The 21,613-nt window shown below is 47.1% G+C and overlaps 1 protein-coding gene across 1 annotated transcript; it reads right to left on the reverse strand.

Annotated features, from left to right (window-relative positions):
- Window positions 1-1,217: 1,217 nt before the first annotated feature.
- Window positions 1,218-18,360, reverse strand: LOC128357487 (uncharacterized). The gene is made up of 7 exons (XM_053317843.1): window positions 18,341-18,360; window positions 8,882-9,223; window positions 8,388-8,714; window positions 6,375-6,491; window positions 4,671-4,820; window positions 4,130-4,266; window positions 1,218-1,693 (listed from the first exon to the last, which is right to left on the reverse strand). The coding sequence occupies exons 2-7, from the start codon at window positions 9,147-9,149 to the stop codon at window positions 1,619-1,621; spliced, it is 1,074 nt and encodes a 357-aa protein (XP_053173818.1). The 5' UTR covers window positions 9,150-9,223; window positions 18,341-18,360; the 3' UTR covers window positions 1,218-1,618.
- Window positions 18,361-21,613: the final 3,253 nt, after the last annotated feature.

The following is a 21,613-nucleotide window of genomic DNA, read 5'->3' on the forward strand; positions in this document are numbered from 1 at the left end:
CCGCTCCAGACCCCACTGGCAACCGGCAACCCGCTCCAGACCCCACTGGCAACCGGCAACCCGCTCCAGACCCCACTGCCAACCGGCAACCCGCTCCAGACCCCACTGCCAACCGGCAACCCACTGCCAACCAGCAACCCACTCCAGACCCCACTGCCAACCGGCAACCCACTCCAGACCCCACTGCCAACCGGCAACCCACTCCAGACCCCACTGGCAACCAGCAACCCACTCCAGACCCCACTGCCAACCGGCAACCCACTCCAGACCCCATTGGCAACACCAGCAGGGGGCGCCACAGACTACACTGCTCTTTAATCTAAATGTTAAACCTGATTTGCTGGCCATTGGAAGGACCAGTGTGCTGTTTTGAGGTCAAAGGGTAGGGTAAGTCTCTCTTACCTTCTCCTGTTCTGTCCTGTTCCAGTGTCCTGGGGGGGGGGGCTGGGGGGGGTGGAGCCCTTCACTGCTAGCGCTGTCGGGTTAGGGTTGCCGTGTTCGCTTGCCACGGAAACGGGGGATTACACAGTGACGCGTGGGATGGAGACGGGGCTGGTACCTGAGCCATGGCATCATATGGGGCTTGATTGTGAGCTGGTTCAGGGCACTGTTGCGGGGGGGGGGGGGGGGGGTGCCACGCGTTGCCTGTGGATGATGTGGAGATGATTTTGGGAAACGATCTGGCTGGTGGTGCTGTGTGGGCTAAGGTGCCTTCTCCTAGACCGTTGCTGGGGGGGGATGACCGAGGCCAGAGGCTGCTGTGCTCAGGGCCGCGCTGAAGCTCTTCCAGACTTGAGTGGGGGGGAGAAAGGGGGAGCGTGAGTCTGTGGTCCCCTTACCTGATCTGTCTGGTTAAGAGTCAGCAGTCTGACCCGACTCTGTCCGCTCTGTCGGCTGGGGTCCTTCCTGGAGACGAGGTTCGGGATGTGGTGCATGGTTTGGGCGACCGTGATTTACAGTGGTTCTCCTGGCCGAAGCTGAAGAGCGATGTTTCCAGGTATGTGGTGATTATTAGTTAAAACAGATAAGGGGGGGGGGGGGGGGCAGCCCATAATGTTTTTGGGGTGGGGGGGGGGGGGGGTCGGGGCGGGGTTAGGGTTTCCTGTCTGTGATCAGCTGCTCAGTGTCCGTCATGTTCTGGCCGATCCCGTTTATGTAACGTGAAGAAAATATTCAGAACTACAGATCAGACAGAACCAGAACAACTTCAGATCACTTTAATTTGAATCAAAGGTTTGTTTTATATGTTTTACATGTGTTACATGTGTTATATGTGTTATGCAGCAATGGAGCTTAAACAGTAACTCGCTGTAATAACTAAATATATAAATGTGCACATGCAATAAACAGGTTAGATAATTATTAATAAAGTTCTTTCAGGACTTTCAGGACTCTGCTGTTACATCAGGGTGAAACTACTGTGACTAACATTTAACTTTCATTACAATTTAACTTAACCAATGAATTAATATAATATTCTGTTTAAAACACAATTCACAACCAAAGTGACGGATTAGCTGGTTAATAATATAAAATAATATAATATAATATACTGTAATGTAATGTAATATAATATAATATAATATAAAAACAGCACTGTGAGTGTTTCAGTTTGCTTCTAGTCCCTCCGGATCTGACAGCTGGAGTCGGCGGGTTTGGGGACGTGACCCAACTTCTCATAGATGACCGGGACCTGAAATAAAACCAAGGGTTAGGGTCGTCATGGTAACGGCCAACCAGGAAGTCCCTTAGAATAAACAGCCAACCAGGTAGTCATGGTAACAGCCAACCAGGTAGTCATGGTAACAGCCAACCAGGTAGTCATGGTAACAGCCAACCAGGTAGTCATGGTAACAGCCAACCAGGTAGTCATGGTAACAGCCAACCAGGTAGTCCCTTAGAATAAACAGCCAACCAGGTAGTCATGGTAACAGCCAACCAGGTAGTCATGGTAACAGCCAACCAGGTAGTCATGGTAACAGCCAACCAGGTAGTCATGGTAACAGCCAACCAGGTAGTCAGAGAGGCAGGTTAAGGGTTCGGGTTAGGGTCAGAGAGGCAGGTTAAGGGTTAAGGTTAGGGTCAGAGAGGCAGGTTAAGGGTTAAGGGTTAGAGTCAGAGAGGCAGGTTAAGGGTTAGGGTTAGAGTCAGAGAGGCAGGTTAAGGGTTCGGGTTAGAGTCAGAGAGGCAGGTTAAGGGTTCGGGTTAGAGTCAGAGAGGCAGGTTAAGGGTTCGGGTCAGAGAGGCAGGTTAAGGGTTCGGGTTAGGGTCAGAGAGGCAGGTTAAGGGTTCGGGTTAGGGTCAGAGAGGCAGGTTAAGGGTTCGGGTTAGGGTCAGAGAGGCAGGTTAAGGGTTAAGGTTAGGGTCAGAGAGGCAGGTTAAGGGTTCGGGTTAGGGTCAGAGAAGCAGGTTAAGGGTTCGGGTTAGGGTCAGAGAGGCAGGTTAAGGGTTCGGGTTAGGGTCAGAGAGGCAGGTTAAGGGTTCGGGTTAGGGTCAGAGAGGCAGGTTAAGGGTTCGGGTCAGAGAGGCAGGTTAAGGGTTCGGGTTAGAGAGGCAGGTTAAGGGTTAAGGGTTAGAGTCAGAGAGGCAGGTTAAGGGTTCGGGTTAGGGTCAGAGAGGCAGGTTAAGGGTTCGGGTTAGAGAGGCAGGTTAAGGGTTAGAGTCAGAGAGGCAGGTTAAGGGTTCGGGTTCGGGTCAGAGAGGCAGGTTAAGGGTTAGAGTCAGAGAGGCAGGTTAAGGGTTAGGGTCAGAGAGGCAGGTTAAGGGTTAAGGGTTAGAGTCAGAGAGGCAGGTTAAGGGTTAGGGTCAGAGAGGCAGGTTAAGGGTTCGGGTTAGGGTCAGAGAGGCAGGTTAAGGGTTCGGGTTAGAGAGGCAGGTTAAGGGTTAGAGTCAGAGAGGCAGGTTAAGGGTTAAGGGTTAGAGTCAGAGAGGCAGGTTAAGGGTTCGGGTTAGAGTCAGAGAGGCAGGTTAAGGGTTAAGGTTAGGGTCAGAGAGGCAGGTTAAGGGTTCGGGTTAGAGTCAGAGAGGCAGGTTAAGGGTTAGAGTCAGAGAGGCAGGTTAAGGGTTAGGGTCAGAGAGGCAGGTTAAGGGTTAAGGGTTAGAGTCAGAGAGGCAGGTTAAGGGTTCGGGTTAGAGTCAGAGAGGCAGGTTAAGGGTTCGGGTTAGAGTCAGAGAGGCAGGTTAAGGGTTAAGGTTAGGGTCAGAGAGGCAGGTTAAGGGTTCGGGTTAGGGTCAGAGAGGCAGGTTAAGGGTTCGGGTTAGGGTCAGAGAGGCAGGTTAAGGGTTCGGGTCAGAGAGGCAGGTTAAGGGTTCGGGTTAGAGTCAGAGAGGCAGGTTAAGGGTTAGGGTTAGAGTCAGAGAGGCAGGTTAAGGGTTCGGGTTCGGAGTCAGAGAGGCAGGTTAAGGGTTCGGGTTCGGAGTCAGAGAGGCAGGTTAAGGGTTCGGGTTCGGAGTCAGAGAGGCAGGTTAAGGGTTCGGGTTAGAGAGGCAGGTTAAGGGTTCGGGTTAGAGAGGCAGGTTAAGGGTTCGGGTTAGGGTCAGAGAGGCAGGTTAAGGGTTCGGGTTAGAGTCAGAGAGGCAGGTTAAGGGTTCGGGTTAGAGTCAGAGAGGCAGGTTAAGGGTTCGGGTTAGGGTCAGAGAGGCAGGTTAAGGGTTCGGGTCAGAGAGGCAGGTTAAGGGTTAGAGTCAGAGAGGCAGGTTAAGGGTTCGGGTTAGAGTCAGAGAGGCAGGTTAAGGGTTAAGGGTTCGGGTCAGAGAGGCAGGTTAAGGGTTCGGGTTCGGAGTCAGAGAGGCAGGTTAAGGGTTCGGGTTAGAGAGGCAGGTTAAGGGTTCGGGTTAGAGTCAGAGAGGCAGGCTAAGGGTTCGGAGTCAGAGAGGCAGGTTAAGGGTTCGGGTTAGGGTCAGAGAGGCAGGTTAAGGGTTCGGGTTAGAGTCAGAGAGGCAGGTTAAGGGTTCGGGTTAGAGTCAGAGAGGCAGGTTAAGGGTTCGGGTTAGGGTCAGAGAGGCAGGTTAAGGGTTCGGGTTAGAGTCAGAGAGGCAGGTTAAGGGTTCGGGTTCGGAGTCAGAGAGGCAGGTTAAGGGTTCGGGTTAGGGTCAGAGAGGCAGGTTAAGGGTTTGGGTTCGGAGTCACCTCCACATTCTTGCTGCTCGGATCAGAGTTCCTCCTGTTCCTCCGTTTGTAGAGCAGAACCGCCCCAGACGCAGCGGCTAAGAGCGCACACACAACCAGAGGCAGGACGAGGGCGGGGCCAGAGAGTCTGTGAGAGACTGGGGGGGGGGGGGGGGGGGAGGCATGAATACAGTTTGGTATTATATAATTCATTATTCACTACTAATCACAAATGATGTAAGAAATGAATCATGGTGTGAAACATTTGACATGAAGGTTTTTATTCTCTGTGACTGAGTTAATGAGCTGCGGAGAGAAATTAGACTCAGCTGAAAAATGTGTTTTACGTGATCTACAAATATAAAACACATTAGATTTTAATCATGGATTTAATTTATAATACTCAGAAAGACAAAAACTTACAAAATGATTCAAACTAAGCTTTATTTAACAGTTCTATAAATACATACAGAATGTCACCAGCTGCTTTACAGACTGGGCTGAATCTGATATTTAGGTGCTGACTGTATGAACTGAAACACATGAAAGCTGCTTCAGAGACCTGAACCTGTGGCGGGCTCGGTGGGCTCAGGGGATGAAGGTGTGAAGCTTCCTGAGCTGGAGGTTAAACTCTCTGCTGCTGCCGTGGAGGCCGACGGGACGGATGGTGGGAACGTTTGGAAGATCCAGTTTGACTCTTCAGTGGTTGCAGCTGAAAAAAACCAATCAATCAGAGACTCAGATACCAGCCTATCCCTAACCCTCATTCAGAGGAGGAGGAGGAGGAGGAGGAAGGAGGAGGAGGAGGAGGAGGAGGAGAAGGAAGGAGGAGGAGGAGGAGGAGAGGAGGAGGAGAGGAGGAGGAGGAGGAGGAGGAGGAGGAGGAAGGAGGAGGAGGAGGAGGAGAGGAGGAGGAGAGGAGGAGGAAGGCTTTAAGGAGGTGCTGTTGTTTCCTGCTAGTTTGGGACAGTTTGTTAAAAAGTGTAACTCTGATCATTGTTAAGCGTATTGTGTAATTTCCTGTTGCTGCACTCTGAGCTCTCTGCTTCTTCTCACCATGTGAGGGTTAGGGTTAGGTCAGTCTAGGGGTGTCTAGGGTTAGGGTTAGGGTTAGGTCAGTCTAGGGGTGTCTAGGGTTAGGGTTAGGGTTAGGGTTAGGTCAGTCTAGGGGTGTCTAGGGTTAGGGTTAGGGTTAGGTCAGTCTAGAGGTGTCTAGGGTTAGGGTTAGGTCAGTCTAGGGGTGTCTAGGGTTAGGGTTAGGGTTAGGTCAGTCTAGCGGTGTCTAGGGTATAACCTGATTAGGCCCCATCGTCCCCAATTCCCAAGTAGCCACAGGCGAATAGTTGTGTGTAAGGAAAATGTGTTTATACAAAGTAATACATGAATTTAATATATATAAATAAAATACAAAACTGAACTTCAGGGCGGATCAAGGCCAAAATAACAAATAAAACAATCCTATCTAAAAAAAATAAGAATCTTACTCTCAGAAAACAAACGACAAGAACTGAACTCCCTGCTTAAATAAACAGGAAGAAACCAGATTAACAAAAACTGGCAGTCCGCCCTTCCTACCCAACATAAACTATGCAACCCATATCTACTTTAAAAAAACCCAAGACAGAACAAAAGTGTGGCCGGTTGGAGGAGGACGGGGAATTGCCTGCCGCCATCTTGGCCGTTTTATAGCTGGTGCCTCCCAGCTGCAGCCAATCACAGCTTCCTGATGGCACACAAACAGCCAATCATAGCTTCCTGATGGCACACAAACAGACCAGAACAAAATGACTCATAACACTATGTGATCTGCTAGCTGCTAACTCAGCACCATGCTAACCGTTAGCTACCATAGTGAAGTAGTTGTGACCCATATTAACAACCAGCTCACTGAGAGAAAGGAACCTAAGAGGCTTCTAGAGGATCGGCAGGCTTTCTGGGGTCTGACTCATATATCCCACTCTATGTGGTGCAGCTCTCATATCGAGTAATTACATCATCTACAGAAGTAGGCGGCTCGGCCAGCTGAAGTCACTAATGTCCCAGTTATATGGGAGAGGAAGAGTTTGAGCAGCTTTCATGGGAATGAACTGGGTCCTGCCTCTGATGTGTATCCATGCATAGTAAGCTGTGTGTGAGCCAGGACCTTCCCCAGGAGAGCTGGAGCCACATCTCTCCCAATATTACACATTTTAATTCAGTACAGTAATAGTTGGTCTGTGCACCAGCCAGCTGTAATCTGGGATCAGGTCTGAGTGTCTGAACCTACCTGTAGCTTTAGGCCGGTTGGTGGTTTCAGGGAGGTTCTGTGTTGGTGATGTGGAGGCTGATGGGACCGAGGTGGTAACCGGTGCAGGAGTCCGTTTTGGTGCTGGAGTGGGAGGAGCTGTGAGAGAGAGGAGGTCCACATGTTCTCATGAATACTATGAAAGGTAAGTCCTGCAGAGTAAGGCTGGGAGGCAGGAACACTCTCACCACTGAACCATGTACTGGATCAGCCAGCAGCAAGCTAAAATAAAAGAGTGGGGATAATCTGCTACGAGGAAATCATCTGAAAGGTATAAAATAAATGTCTAGGCTACTGAATAAGCAGAGGCTACTACGGCAGACCTTAGAGGTGTCGGTTATATCCACCTTCAGACAGATAGCTGGATGAACTGCATTATTAACATTTAACATACGGTGCGCAGGTGGTCGAGTGGTTAGGGCGCATGCCATATACGCAGCCGACCCCAGTTCCAATCCCGATCGGAGGTCCTTTGCTGCATGTCACCCCCCCCTCTCTCTCCCATGTTTCCTGTCGATCTACTGATTAATAAAGGCCTCTATGCCAACAAAAACAAACATATAACACATAACATTATTCAAGTTGGATAGAAGAAGGAAAACAGTGCGAGAGGGAGTTGCTATGGAAAAAGGAGGACTATCATAAGGCCCGATCATGTAGCCCTTTTAGCTGACCTCCCAACTCCCTGCATACAGATAGCAACTCCCTGAAGCCCACAAATGAAACACAATCTCCCAGAATCTGCAGCGAGCAAGAGTGCGCTCTAGAGAGAGTCTGATAGCTCTGTGTTGCTGCTTGTTAGTATACACACAGTCCTTTTCACATCTCTGTTCCTCAGTTTTAAAGAGGTGGAAGATTGTCAGAGATTTCTTCTGAGTCACAGTCTTTGGACAGAAGTTCACAGCAGAGGATCCAATCCAACGTTTGGTTTAACTTTAGGATGTGCTGAGGTTTGTGGTATGAGCCTGATCACCGTCTGTGTCGGATGTTTCACCTCTGTGCATCACATCCATGGCTAACAGCTAACAGCTAACAGCTAACAGCTAACAGGCTCAACTCTTCATGATGTTAAATTATTGCCATCCTTCGTTCATATCAGTTATTAAACAACTTCGACTCCTTCCCTTTGTAAGTCTGGTCACTCCATCCCATCCCTCCGGTCATCTCATACACATCATCAGAGCTCTGCGGCTCTTCGGAGTAGTAGTTTTAGAGTTTCCATGACAACAGTACTCACTGAGCGGGATAGAGAATATGGAGTGGATTTCACTTCGGCCAATACAGAGACTCTCTGCTGACCACATTCTGGACAAGTGGCATCAAGCTGATGAGTTTTCTGTTGTAACTACACCTGTCCTCCAAAAAGCCTGCAGCACAGGGCCTGGTGATGGTCTGTCTGCCACCTACCACTATGGTCTGGATGTGTCTCCTCTGCCCCTGCCTGAGCTGGACCAGCCACCCAAACCCCCGAGGGACCAGCCACCCAAACCCCCGAGGGACCAGCCACCCAAACCCTCGAGGGACCAGCCACCCAAACCCCCGAGGGACCAGCCACCCAAACCCCCGAGGGAGCAGCCACCCAAACCCCCGAGGGACCAGCCACCAAACCCCCGAGGGACCAGCCATCAAACCCCCGAGGGACCAGCCACCAAACCCTCGAGGGAGCAGAGAGCTTCCAGGATCTTAACCACTCACCAGTTTTTTTATTGATGGAGGATTTTTATCCACCAGGTGAAAGCTATGGCAGATATTACAGCTCTTTTCAACCCTTTCCTCAGACCCTTCCTCATCATCTTGGCTTTCAAAGACACAACCTTCTTCAAAGTTGAGATAATCAGATAATCTACTGAAAAGAGGTTTGTTGTTTCAGCTGGTTACTTTTGTCACTCTCAGGTTAGTTTAACATCGTTATTGGCTGGTGAAAAGCAAGACAACGTGTTTCTCAATGCTTTTAGGTACATGGATTATTAAGAAATGACGTCAGTAGAAACTCACCGTCTACAACAATGATCGGGAACGAGTAGACTGAAAGTGGAGCCAAAGGATTTCCGTAACCACACTTGTACCATCCTGTGTCCGACTTCTCCAGCTTTCTGATGGTCACATGCAGTCCATAGTCTCTTCCTTTTTTAAATTCAATGCCGTATCTGCCACTTTGAGCTACTGTACTTTGTATTTCAAGCAGGGTATCTTCTTCTTTTGTACATTCACCTCTACAGAAGAACCTCGTTCCGTTATGCACAGCAGCCCTGCATGTCACTGTGACGTTTCTTCCCACAATTTCTGTAAGGATGAAAGTATCGTTTGAACCCAACGTCGCTTCTGAAAAGATAAAAATCAACAGTTACGGTCTGAGGACTTGTGTGAATGTGAAGCAGGAAATCTTGTGATCTTACAGGAAGTCACACTGGGATCTGCCCAGTTTAACCAGTCTCATAAACACATTAACACGTCTCCACACATTTCTATCTGACTTCATTTATTCTCACCGTCTGTAATCATGAGGTGAAAGTCATCATAAACATCTGGGACCGAAGATCCACCCAAACCACATATGTACCCTCCTGCGTCCGACTTCTTGAGCTGTGTGATGGTCACAGTCACTTGTCTTCTGCCAGAAGGTCCGTCTTTATACCTGACGCTGAATCTGCCGCTCCGAGCCATGCTATCTTCTGTTTTAATGAGAATACCGTCGTCTTTACATTCTCCTTTACAGAAGAACACGGTGTTTCCAGGAGATGTGAAGGTGCAAGTCATTGAACCACTTCCTCCTTCAGCTCCACCAAAAACACTTACTGCATTGCTGAGCCCAGACTTCCCATCCTGCAGTGCTGTTGGAAAGATGAACAGTGAATACTGATGATCAGTACTTTGTGTGATGTAGACTCACTGTACTGAAAAGCAGAGATGGGTATATATATGCTCTGTTCTAACATCAACTGTACAAATGAGCAACCAGACATTATTAACAGGCTGAACAAATGAATTACAGTGGATGAGATCAGATTATGGATTCAAACAGTGCATCTAAACATGAATAATGCAACTGAGAGCAATTTGTCATCAAGGATTTGTTGAAAAGTACAAATCAGACTTGTGCTTTATATCAATCTTAACCTACGAATATTCAGTAGAACAGGTCTTACAGCTCAAAGCTCACGCTGCGTAACCGTAAGCACTCTGTTATCTGGGGGAAACCAGTCGTCTGTCATGGCCTTTGTGGAGCTGGTGGTTTTATGATTTGTTGTACTTCAGTCATTTAAGCCGGATGCATCCTACATTAGTATAAGTGGTTCAGATATTTGTGTACTTTTCTCACCCTTTTAAAAACAGCCCTCAACAGATAATGGACTGATTCTGATTTAATTCTGAAGGGTGTTCGTTTCATCTTGATTGCAGCGTTTTAAAGTTTAGGTTTTTATGATGCTGATATAAAGTGGGCCAAGACTCTGGACTGTAAAATGCTGTCAGATGATGTTGGACTGCTGGGATGCTTTGGATGCTTTAAAGGGTCTAGTTTATCTGTAGGCAGGGCTTTCTGGGAGGAGGACTTCCCTTCGGCCTGCCAACAAGGACTCTATTTGTTGAAGGTTTGTACATTTTTTAGATTGTCTGGAGGTAATTGAGGGCATGGTTAGATCCAGTCAAAACAACAACCCAGTTAGAAGAAGCAAGGTTCTGCCAAAGTTAATTATTTAATAAAAGTCATTTACCTCAACAAGAGCATGAGAAATGGAAACAGTCTGGTTTTATAAATGCATTTTCTAGCTCTTACAAACGTAGTGAAGAAAGGGGGCCCATCCAAGGTCTGGGTCATGGAGTGGAGGTGTTTACTGGTCAAAGGAAACTCCACCTCTGAGGCTTGAATGTAATCATGGATCATAATCTTGATATTTGAAGCTCAAAGAAAAATGTTTGGAGAGAACTTCTCCCCCTAGAAAAGGACTTTACACATTATTCAGAGCTGCTGACCGTCAGAGAGGCAAAGACTTATTCAGCTTATTAAAACAGCACGGGGGGTTAGGGTTAGGGTCTGCTGAACAGTAAGGCAGGTGTGGAGGGTTAGGGTTAGGGTCTGCTGAACAGTAAGGCAGGTGTGGAGGGTTAGGGTTAGGGTCTGCTGAACAGTAAGGCAGGTGTGGAGGGTTAGGGTTAGGGTCTGCTGAACAGTAAGGCAGGTGTGGAGGGTTAGGGTCTGCTGAACAGTAAGGCAGGTGTGGAGGGTTAGGGTCTGCTGAACAGTAAGGCCGATGTGGAGGGTTAGGGTTAGGGTCTGCTGAACAGTAAGGCAGGTGTGGAGGGTTAGGGTTAGGGTCTGCTGAACAGTAAGGCAGGTGTGGAGGGTTAGGGTTAGGGTCTGCTGAACAGTAAGGCAGATGTGGAGGGTTAGGGTTAGGGTCTGCTGAACAGTAAGGCAGATGTGGAGGGTTAGGGTCTGCTGAACAGTAAGGCAGATGTGGAGGGTTAGGGTTAGGGTCTGCTGAACAGTAAGGCAGGTGTGGAGGGTTAGGGTTAGGGTCTGCTGAACAGTAAGGCAGGTGTGGAGGGTTAGGGTTAGGGTCTGCTGAACAGTAAGGCAGATGTGGAGGGTTAGGGTTAGGGTCTGCTGAACAGTAAGGCAGGTGTGGAGGGTTAGGGTTAGGGTCTGCTGAACAGTAAGGCAGGTGTGGAGGGTTAGGGTTAGGGTCTGCTGAACAGTAAGGCAGGTGTGGAGGGTTAGGGTTAGGGTCTGCTGAACAGTAAGGCAGATGTGGAGGGTTAGGGTTAGGGTCTGCTGAACAGTAAGGCAGATGTGGAGGGTTAGGGTCTGCTGAACAGTAAGGCAGATGTGGAGGGTTAGGGTTAGGGTCTGCTGAACAGTAAGGCAGGTGTGGAGGGTTAGGGTTAGGGTCTGCTGAACAGTAAGGCAGATGTGGAGGGTTAGGGTTAGGGTCTGCTGAACAGTAAGGCAGGACATACAGAGGGTTATAGAAGAGGATGATACTCTGACCCTAACCCTAAAAAGACCCAGCTAGGTAAACTCTGACCCTAACCCTAAAAAGACCCAGCTAGGTAAACTCTGACCCTAACCCTAAAAAGACCCAGCTAGGTAAACTCTGACCCTAACCCTAAAAAGACCCAGCTAGGTAAACTCTGACCCTAACCCTAAAAAGACCCAGCTAGGTAAACTCTGACCCTAACCCTAAAAAGACCCAGCTAGGTAAACTCTGACCCTAACCCTAAAAAGACCCAGCTAGGTAAACTCTGACCCTAACCCTAAAAAGACCCAGCTAGGTAAACTCTGACCCTAACCCTAAAAAGACCCAGCTAGGTAAACTCTGACCCTAACCCTAAAAAGACCCAGCTGGCTGCTTATAAACAAGAAAACTGAACAACATTAGAACAAATGGAGGAAACAAGGGGAGAGATATATGATGGGTCCGAGGCCTTTAGGGAGGAGCTAGCACCTTGACTTAACGGGACCCTTAAAGCGGGCCAGGCTCCCCCATCATGCTCCCCAGAGGAGCCAAAGAGGAGCCAAAGAGGAGCCAAAGAGGAGCCAAAGACAAGGAGCAATGAGCAAAGCCAGTTTTAAATGTGGACTACAAATTATTTACATCAATTATTGGTAAAAGATTTGAGATTCTTCCACCAGGTCAAACTGGATTTATTAAAGGGTACCAAACACAGAATAATGTTAGAAGAACCTTTGTGTAAGTTCAGCTCAGCTTTATTGCCCTCGAGGGGAGATTTGGTTTGCAGTGACGGTAACAAAAAACAACCATGAACACAACCATGAATAGATAAATAAACCGAGACATACAACTCAACCAAACTTGATGAGAACAATCAAAGATAAGAACTGAGTTTAGATGATGTTTGATAGTGTTAGTTGGGTATTCTTATATAAAGTATTAATGAGGTTTAAGGCTGCTGTCTGTCTCCTGTTCTCTTTGCTGGAGTCAAACCTTTAGCACAGCATGCTGTTAATAAAGGAGGATCAGAGCATGTCATTGGACTTTTCACTGATGATGTCATTATTTAGCAACCAGATTTATGTTAATGATCTATTGGAAACTGGTTAAATACACACAGGAGGGAAGGGATAACGAGACACAGGTGAAACACATAAGGGCGGGGACAGGTAATCACACGGGGAGCAGGAAGTGAGCACAGAGACTAGGGTGTCAAAATAAAACAGGAAGCAGACACATGACAGACCCTGACAACTAATAAGAGATGGTAATATTTATTTATTTCAGTCTAATTCATAACTTGAGATGATCTCTAGATTTATCTGGAAATGGCAAAAGCCGAAGCTCAACTTTACAGTCTTTCTCTTCTTCCATCATGTTCATCAGCTGGGTGATCATGCTCATGTTAGCATCAGCTGGGTGATCATGCTCATGTTAGCATCAGCTGGGTGATCATGCTCATGTTAGCATCAGGTAGAGCATGTCAGTACTTTTACAGGCCAGCTCATGCTTGCTGGGAGACAGGAAGTCTAGTGCATCAGGAGGAGCACTGGCTGGGCTCCAGAACCAGGAGGAGGTTCTGTTCAGGGTCAGGGTGGACCATCATCCTCGTCTTCCTGAACACTTATGATGATCTGAGCTCAAATTAAAACCATGAATTCCTGAACTGATTCATCTTTGCTGATAGACACTTTTACATAAACTTGATTTCCCCCGTTATGTGAAACAAGTCGGGACCTGTTACCACCCTATTTGGTTCTCTTTATCAGTAACAGCTGACTTGTTGGTTTCAGGAGAAACAGAGAAACATTTAAAAGGTAACAGCAGCGTCTTTTATAAACTATGGCAGCCCCTCCTTGATCATCTTCCTGGTGATCTGGTGATCTGTTGCAGGAAGGGAGGGTTAGGGTTGTCTTCACAGATAAGTCTCAGGCTGTAACCCATGTCCATGATTCCTCTTGTAATGTGCTGATCTGTGCTGTTTGTCTGTCTGTGTGCTTCTACTGTAACCTGCCAACCATTCAGTGTCTCTTTCATACGCTCTAACCCTAACCCTAACCCTTTCATACGCTCTAACCCGAACCCGCTCTTCTAATAAATAAATAAATATGAAACTGAAGCCTGGAAAAAGCGTCAGGACGGTCTAAATGTTTAGTTTCTATAATGCCCGTTATCTCATTATCTGGTTTTCATTTGTTATTATTTGTGCTTTTCTTCTTTTGTTTCAGTGTCTTGTAAACACATTTGGGAACTTCTGGTGGAAGACACGTAAATAAAAAAATCAGTCTGGTGACTTTCTAGTGGAGCAGCAGCTTCATGTTCCTCTTGTTTCACAAACACAACAAATAAAGCATCTCCAGGTTCATGGGTACAATAAATAAATAAATAAATAAATAAATAAATAAATACATAAATACATAAATAAATAAAGCCTATCTACTAATATGAGCTCAGTCCCAGAATATGTGGGAGTAGTTTGTCTCCAACACGTCAAACTTTAATTCTTATATTATTTTTAAGTCTTAGAAATACAACTTTAGTCAACCCAACAGAAATGAATGAGGCATTTAGATATTACTATAAAGAACTGTAAAATACAAAAAATGAAATTAATTTACTAAACCATAACCAGTTTATTAAACTGCCATTTAAAACTAAACTTTTACAAATATAAACGTTTTCATAAACCATCACCAGCTATCATGAATAAATGGCTTCATATTGGGAAGACAAGGTTTCCACAAAATCAGATACAGCACAAGATTTTATACTTAAACTCATAAATGTTAACAAATAGGAATATTTCCTCAGGAATACAAAGTAAAGGCACCTGTTGGCATAGCAACGTGTTTTCAGCCAGGACTCAGTGGAGTAAGATACTAACCCTAACCCTGTTACAACTCATCGAAGCATTGGGAGATATTTCAGGGAATAAAGTGAACAATATTAAATCATCTGTTTTACTATTTGAAAGAGTGAAAGATGAAATGAAAGAAGGAGTTTAGACTAGAGCAGGTGGTCCATGAGACTTATGAACCATTAATGACAGGATGGATGTCATTATCTGTATCTATAATTGGGAGAATTAATATTTTAAATAATAATGTAGTAGCTCTGCTGGGTTAGGATTACCTCTGCTGCCCCTTCCACATTTATTTAAATATATATATTATTATATTTGTGTGTTGTACACTTCCTGTTTTATTTTGAAAGTCTAGTCTTTCCCTGTGTTGTCAGTTTTACTTCCCCTCTTCGTTCTTTTTCCCGCCTAAAGCCCAATTTCCACCGGATCCGTCAGCGGCGCATTATAGCTGTGCGGTCACCGGAGCTGATCGGTACCTCTATAACCAATGAGAGTGTTTCCACCGGGAACGTCTCAGCAGCAGCTCTCCGCGCCGCAGCGCTATCAATACGTAGCATTTCTATTTTTGACGGAGCTGTTTGTATCTCGCGACAAGCTCAACAGAGCAGATTGCACCAGACAGGAAGTCAGACACTGAATCGGCGTAATAAAACTTCCGTCTTTCAAAATAAAACAACCCGTGCAGCCTCCCGATCGTATTTCAGCAACAAACACGAATAAACCAGATAAAGACTCCATCTCGCTACGTAGCTACTGACACATGACATCAGCACAAACATCTAAGAAAATTACCAAATCAACCAAAATTGAGCAAGTTAACAAAACTGGGCCGTTTAGTTGTGCTGCTACTACAGTAATTACGGTAGGCTAGCTACTACAGTAATTACGGTAGACTAGCTACTACAGTAATTACGGTAGACTAGCCACTACAGTAATTACGGTAGACTAGCTACTACAGTAATTACAGTAGGCTAGCTACTACAGTAATTACGGTAGACTATCTACTACAGTAATTACGATAGACTAGCCACTACAGTAATTACGGTAGACTATCTACTACAGTAATTAAGGTAGACTAGCCACTGCAGTAATTACAGTATACTAGCTACTACAGTAATTACGGTAGACTAGCTACTACAGTAATTACGGTAGACTAGCCACTACAGTAATTACAGTATACTATCTACTACAGTAATTACGGTAGACTAGCTACTACAGTAATTACGGTAGACTAGTTACTACGGTAATTACGGTAGGCTAGCTACTACTGTAATTACAGTAGACTAGCTACTACAGTAATTACAGTAGACTAGCTACTACAGTAATTACGGTAGACTAGCCACTACAGTAATTACGGTAGGCTAGCTACTACAGTAATTACGGTAGACTACTACTACAGTAATTACGGTAGACTAGCTACTACAGTAATTACAGTAGACTAGCTACTACAGTAATTACGGTAGACTAGCCACTACAGTAATTACGGTAGACTACTACTACAGTAATTACGGTAGACTAGCTACTACAGTAATTACGGTAGACTAAAGGCACTCGTTCGGGTTTGATTGGGCTGCCGTAATTACTGTATTAACAGTGCAACGTCATTTTAAAAGGCAGCTTTCTCTACCAGAGCATGCTCCGGTCCGCTGCTGTAACGCTCCCGGTGTGAGTTGACGCCGGGCAGAGGACGGAGCTAAACCGTAGCGCAGCCGTTCCGCGCCGCTGACGGACCCGATGGAAATCCCCAGTTAGTTGATTACCTGTTAGTTTCACCTGTGTCTTGCCTCCCTGTGTGTATAACCCCCCCCCTCCCTCCATGTCTTCCTGGCCAGTCTTTGTTACCCTGTGTTCTTGCTTTCTCACGTTCTTCCTGCTTGTTTCTTTGTGTGAGACCGGTTCAGATGTTCTGCCTACTCCTTGCCTGTTTTCTTTGCCTGATTCCTGCTAGCCTGATTCCTGCTAGCCTTCTCGTGTGTGACCACCTGCTTCCTCTTTGATTAAAGAACTTGCCTGACTGGACGTTATACCTCTGCCTCCCTTCCCCTTCCTGCAACTGGGTCCAGACTCACCAGCTGTTACAGTTCCTGCCTTTTGATGGAGGGGGACTAAAATGTTTCAAACCTATAGTGGCACCCCCCCCCCCCCCCCCAATCTGCATTTACCAAGTAAAACATAGCAAACATAGTAAAAATACATGATAAAGATTTGGCCATCACTTCTTCATACGGGGAAGATCAGATACAATATTTAAATTAAGAGCCTGGAAAGGATTTAACCCTAACCCTCCATCATGATGTATTCAAGGGTCCGGGTTACGATGATGTCTTTTTAACTAACTCTCCATCATGATGTATTCAAGGGTCCGGGTTACGATGATGTCTTTTTAACTAACCCTCCATCATGATGTATTCAAGGGTCCGGGTTATGATGATGTCTTTTTAACTAACTCTCCATCATGATGTATTCAAGGGTCCGGGTTATGATGATGTCTTGTTAACGTAAAGCACAGTTTTAGAGAAGCTATCATATCAGTGTCTGTGAGGATATCAACACACCCGACTAAGACTGGTACAGTATAAATGGTTAATGTGACAACCCCCCCCCCCCCTAATAATGATAATAACCCCAACACATGAGACAGCTAATTATTATAATAAAAACATTCCAGACGTGAATCTATAAAACCACAGGAGCATGTTCTCACTCTGCAACGAGGAGCCACTCAATCCTTCCTACTGGGTTTATATCCAGAGAAACATCACAAGGAACTTTTATAGATCTCAGAGTAACACGTCGGTCACGTCGGTTAGGAAAGGAGAAACCCTAACCCTTATTAAACCTCTACTTATTAAAGGGTTAGGGTTAGTTAACAAAGATAAGACCTGGGTTAGGGTTAGGGTTAGTTAACAAAGATAAGACCTGGGTTAGGGTTAGTTAACAAAGATAAGACCTGGGTTAGGGTTAGTTAACAAAGATAAGACCTGGGTTAGGGTTAGGGTTAGTTAACAAAGATAAGACCTGGGTTAGGGTTAGGGTTAGTTAACAAAGATAAGACCTGGGTTAGGGTTAGGGTTAGTTAACAAAGATAAGACCTGGGTTAGGGTTAGTTAACATAGATAAGACCTGGGTTAGGGTTAGGGTTAGTTAACAAAGATAAGACCTGGGTTAGGGTTAGTTAACATAGATAAGACCTGGGTTAGGGTTAGTTAACATAGATAAGACCTGGGTTAGGGTTAGTTAACAAAGATCAGACCTGGGTTAGGGTTAGGGTTAGTTAACAAAGATAAGACCTGGGTTAGGGTTAGTTAACAAAGATCAGACCTGGGTTAGGGTTAGGGTTAGTTAACAAAGATAAGACCTGGGTTAGGGTTAGTTAACAAAGATAAGACCTGGGTTAGGGTTAGTTAAATCCAGGTTAGAAACATTTCTCTTCTCCTGAGCTTATGATTGAGCTCTTTTAAAGCACTTTACATTTTAATCTTTCATTTGCACTCTATGTCCTTTTAATGATTTTAAAGCTAATTATTATTTTATGCTGATATCTTATATTTAATGCTCTATTCTAGCACTTTATTTCTCTCTCTTATTATTAATGTGTTTTATGTAAAGCACATTGAGTTGCTATCGTGTATGAAACTGCCATGCCTTGTTGGGAAAAGGTTAATGCAGTTATTACAATCATTTTGGGTTATTAAGTATCAAATACCTGCTATATTACATATATGTATATATATATATATATATATATATATATAATATATATATATAATATACATGTATGTATATTGGGGACATTGCAGGTGTTGTAATGAGAGAAGATCTTTATTTGACGAAAGTAAATAAAGTAAAAAAACTGATTAGAAAATGTCTTAATGTTAACTGGTGGCTGTAAATTGTCCATCTTATCTGATATATTATATATTATATATATATATATTACATATATATTATATATATTATATCTATAATGGAGGTTAGAGTTAGGACACCTAACGAACTGAAAACATTCATACGAGCTGACGGTGAATAAACCTTTTGTGTTTTCTATTTTTATATAAAAATGTAAAAACATGAAAAAAGAGAAAAGTAAGAAGCGAATGTTCAGAAGCAGTCGGGTCGTCAGTCCTCACCTGATAAGAAGCAGAAGAACAGAACCTGGTGGGTTTTCATCCTGGGTTCGGGTTCGGAGGACTGTCCCGTCTCTGTGTGAGCCGTCTGGAACACTTTAACTTCTTCTCAGTTTCATTTTAAATGAACTTTGAAAATACCAAGATTGTTTGTTTTCGTGTCTTATCTGTGATGACTGCCGAGCGATGCCAAATGTTCTGCTGGAACAATGGAGAGGACTTTCCCTCAGACGGAAACACAGATAGCTGAACACAGACAATCCTTGTGATGGTCAGACGTTTACTCCTAAGATATAGATATAGATTAGGCCGTCGCATAACTTCCCTTCCTGTAAAATCACTTCCTGTTGCCTCTCCATTGACTAATAAAGAACTACCCCAAACATCATTTACACCAGAACACAATGCGACCCAACGTTAAGCACTTCACAGGCGCTGAAAGGGTTTTCCTTTTCGGATTAAGCTGCCTTTGATTTAACGTTAATGAGCATTCCACAACGTCCATGTTCACGTCCTGAAACACTGAATTACGAGACATAACAATGATTACACAGATTACAGATGAGAAGGTTGGAGGTTAACTTTCACTAAGTGTTGAGGACCTTTTAGAGACTCCACTGCCTCTTCACATCGCTGTCTTCTTTAAAATGACCACCAGATGTCAGCAGAGCACCGTATCTAACCCGAACCCTCCCACCACCTCCTCCCTGCAGGCGTCATAGCACCGTATCTAACCCGAACCCTCCCACCACCTCCTCCCTGCAGGCGTCATAGCACCGTATCTAACCCGAGCCCTCCCACCTCCTCCCTGCAGGCGTCATAGCACCGTATCTAACCCGAGCCCTCCCACCTCCTCCCTGCAGGCGTCATAGCACCGTATCTAACCCGAACCCTCCCACCTCCTCCTCCCTGCAGGCGTCATAGCACCGTATCTAACCCGAACCCTCCCACCACCTCCTCCCTGCAGGCGTCATAGCACCGTATCTAACCTGAACCCTCCCCCCTCCTCCCTGCAGGCATCATCGCACCGTATCTAACCCGAACCCTCCCACCTCCACCCTGCAGGCGTCATAGCACCGTATCTAACCCGAACCCTTCCACCTCCTCCTCCCTGCAGGCGTCATAGCACCGTATCTAACCCGAACCCTCCCACCACCTCCCTGCAGGCGTCATAGCACCGTATCTAACCCGAACCCTCCCACATCCTCCCTGCAGGCGTCATAGCACCGTATCTAACCCGAACCCTCCCACCTCCTCCTCCCTGCAGGCGTCATAGCACCGTATCTAACCCGAACCCTCCCACCACCTCCTCCCTGCAGGCGTCATAGCACCGTATCTAACCCGAACCCTCCCACCTCCTCCCTGCAGGCGTCATAGCACCGTATCTAACCCGAACCCTCCCACCACCTCCTCCCTGCAGGCGTCATAGCACCGTATCTAACCCGAACCCTCCCACCACCTCCTCCCTGCAGGCGTCATAGCACCGTATCTAACCCGAACCCTCCCACCTCCTCCCTGCAGGCGTCATATCACCGTATCTAACCCGAACCCTTCCACCTCCTCCCTGCAGGCGTCATAGCACCGTATCTAACCCGAACCCTCCCACCTCCTCCCTGCAGGCGTCATAGCACCGTATCTAACCCGAACCCTCCCACCTCCTCCCTGCAGGCGTCATAGCACCGTATTTAACCCGAGCCCTCCCACCTCCTTCCTGCAGGCGTCATAGCACCATATCTAACCCGAACCCTCCCACCACCTCCTCCCTGCAGGCGTCATAGCACCGTATCTAACCCGAACCCTCCCACCACCTCCTCCCTGCAGGCGTCATAGCACCGTATCTAACCCGAGCCCTCCCACCTCCTCCCTGCAGGCGTCATAGCACCGTATCTAACCCGAGCCCTCCCACCTCCTCTCTGCAGGCATCATAGCACCGTATCTAACCCGAACCCTCCCACCACCTCCTCCCTGCAGGCGTCATAGCACCGTATCTAACCCGAACCCTCCCACCTCCTCCCTGCAGGCGTCATAGCACCGTATCTAACCCGAACCCTCCCACCTCCTCCCTGCAGGCGTCATAGCACCGTATCTAACCCGAACCCTCCCACCACCTCCTCCCTGCAGGCGTCATAGCACCGTATCTAACCCGAGCCCTCCCACCTCCTCCCTGCAGGCGTCATAGCACCGTATCTAACCCGAACCCTCCCACCTCCTCCTCCCTGCAGGCGTCATAGCACCGTATCTAACCCGAACCCTCCCACCTCCTCCTCCCTGCAGGCGTCATAGCACCGTATCTAACCCGAACCCTCCCACCTCCTCCCTGCAGGCGTCATAGCACCGTATCTAACCCGAACCCTCCCACCTCCTCCTCCCTGCAGGCGTCATAGCACCGTATCTAACCCGAACCCTCCCACCTCCTCCTCCCTGCAGGCGTCATAGCACCGTATCTAACCCGAACCCTCCCACCTCCTCCCTGCAGGCGTCATAGCACCGTATCTAACCCGAGCCCTCCCACCTCCTTCGTGCAGGCGTCATAGCACCGTATCTAACCCGAACCCTCCCACCTCCTCCTCCCTGCAGGCGTCATAGCACCGTATCTAACCCGAACCCTCCCACCTCCTCCCTGCAGGCGTCATAGCACCGTATCTAACCCGAACCCTCCCACCTCCTCCCTGCAGGCGTCATAGCACCGTATCTAACCCTCCCACCTCCTCCCTGCAGGCGTCATAGCACCGTATCTAACCCGAACCCTCCCACCTCCTCCCTGCAGGCGTCATAGCACCGTATCTAACCCGAACCCTCCCACCTCCTCCCTGCAGGCGTCATAGCACCGTATCTAACCCGAACCCTCCCACCTCCTCCTCCCTGCAGGCGTCATAGCACCGTATCTAACCCGAACCCTCCCACCACCTCCTCCTCCCTGCAGGCGTCATAGCACCGTATCTAACCCTCCCTGCCGGCGTCATAGCACCGTATCTAACCCGAACCCTCCCACCTCCTCCCTGCAGGTGTCATAGCACCGTATCTAACCCGAACCCTCCCACCACCTCCTCCCTGCAGGCGTCATAGCACCGTATCTAACCCGAACCCTCCCACATCCTCCCTGCAGGCGTCATAGCACCGTATCTAACCCGAACCCTCCCACCACCTCCTCCCTGCAGGCGTCATAGCACCGTATCTAACCCGAACCCTCCCACCTCCTCCCTGCAGGCGTCATAGCACCGTATCTAACCCGAACCCTCCCACCACCTCCTCCCTGCAGGCGTCATAGCACCGTAT

This window comes from Scomber japonicus, chromosome 4 (genome assembly GCF_027409825.1).
Source record: "Scomber japonicus isolate fScoJap1 chromosome 4, fScoJap1.pri, whole genome shotgun sequence".
Lineage (NCBI taxonomy): Eukaryota > Metazoa > Chordata > Actinopteri > Scombriformes > Scombridae > Scomber > Scomber japonicus.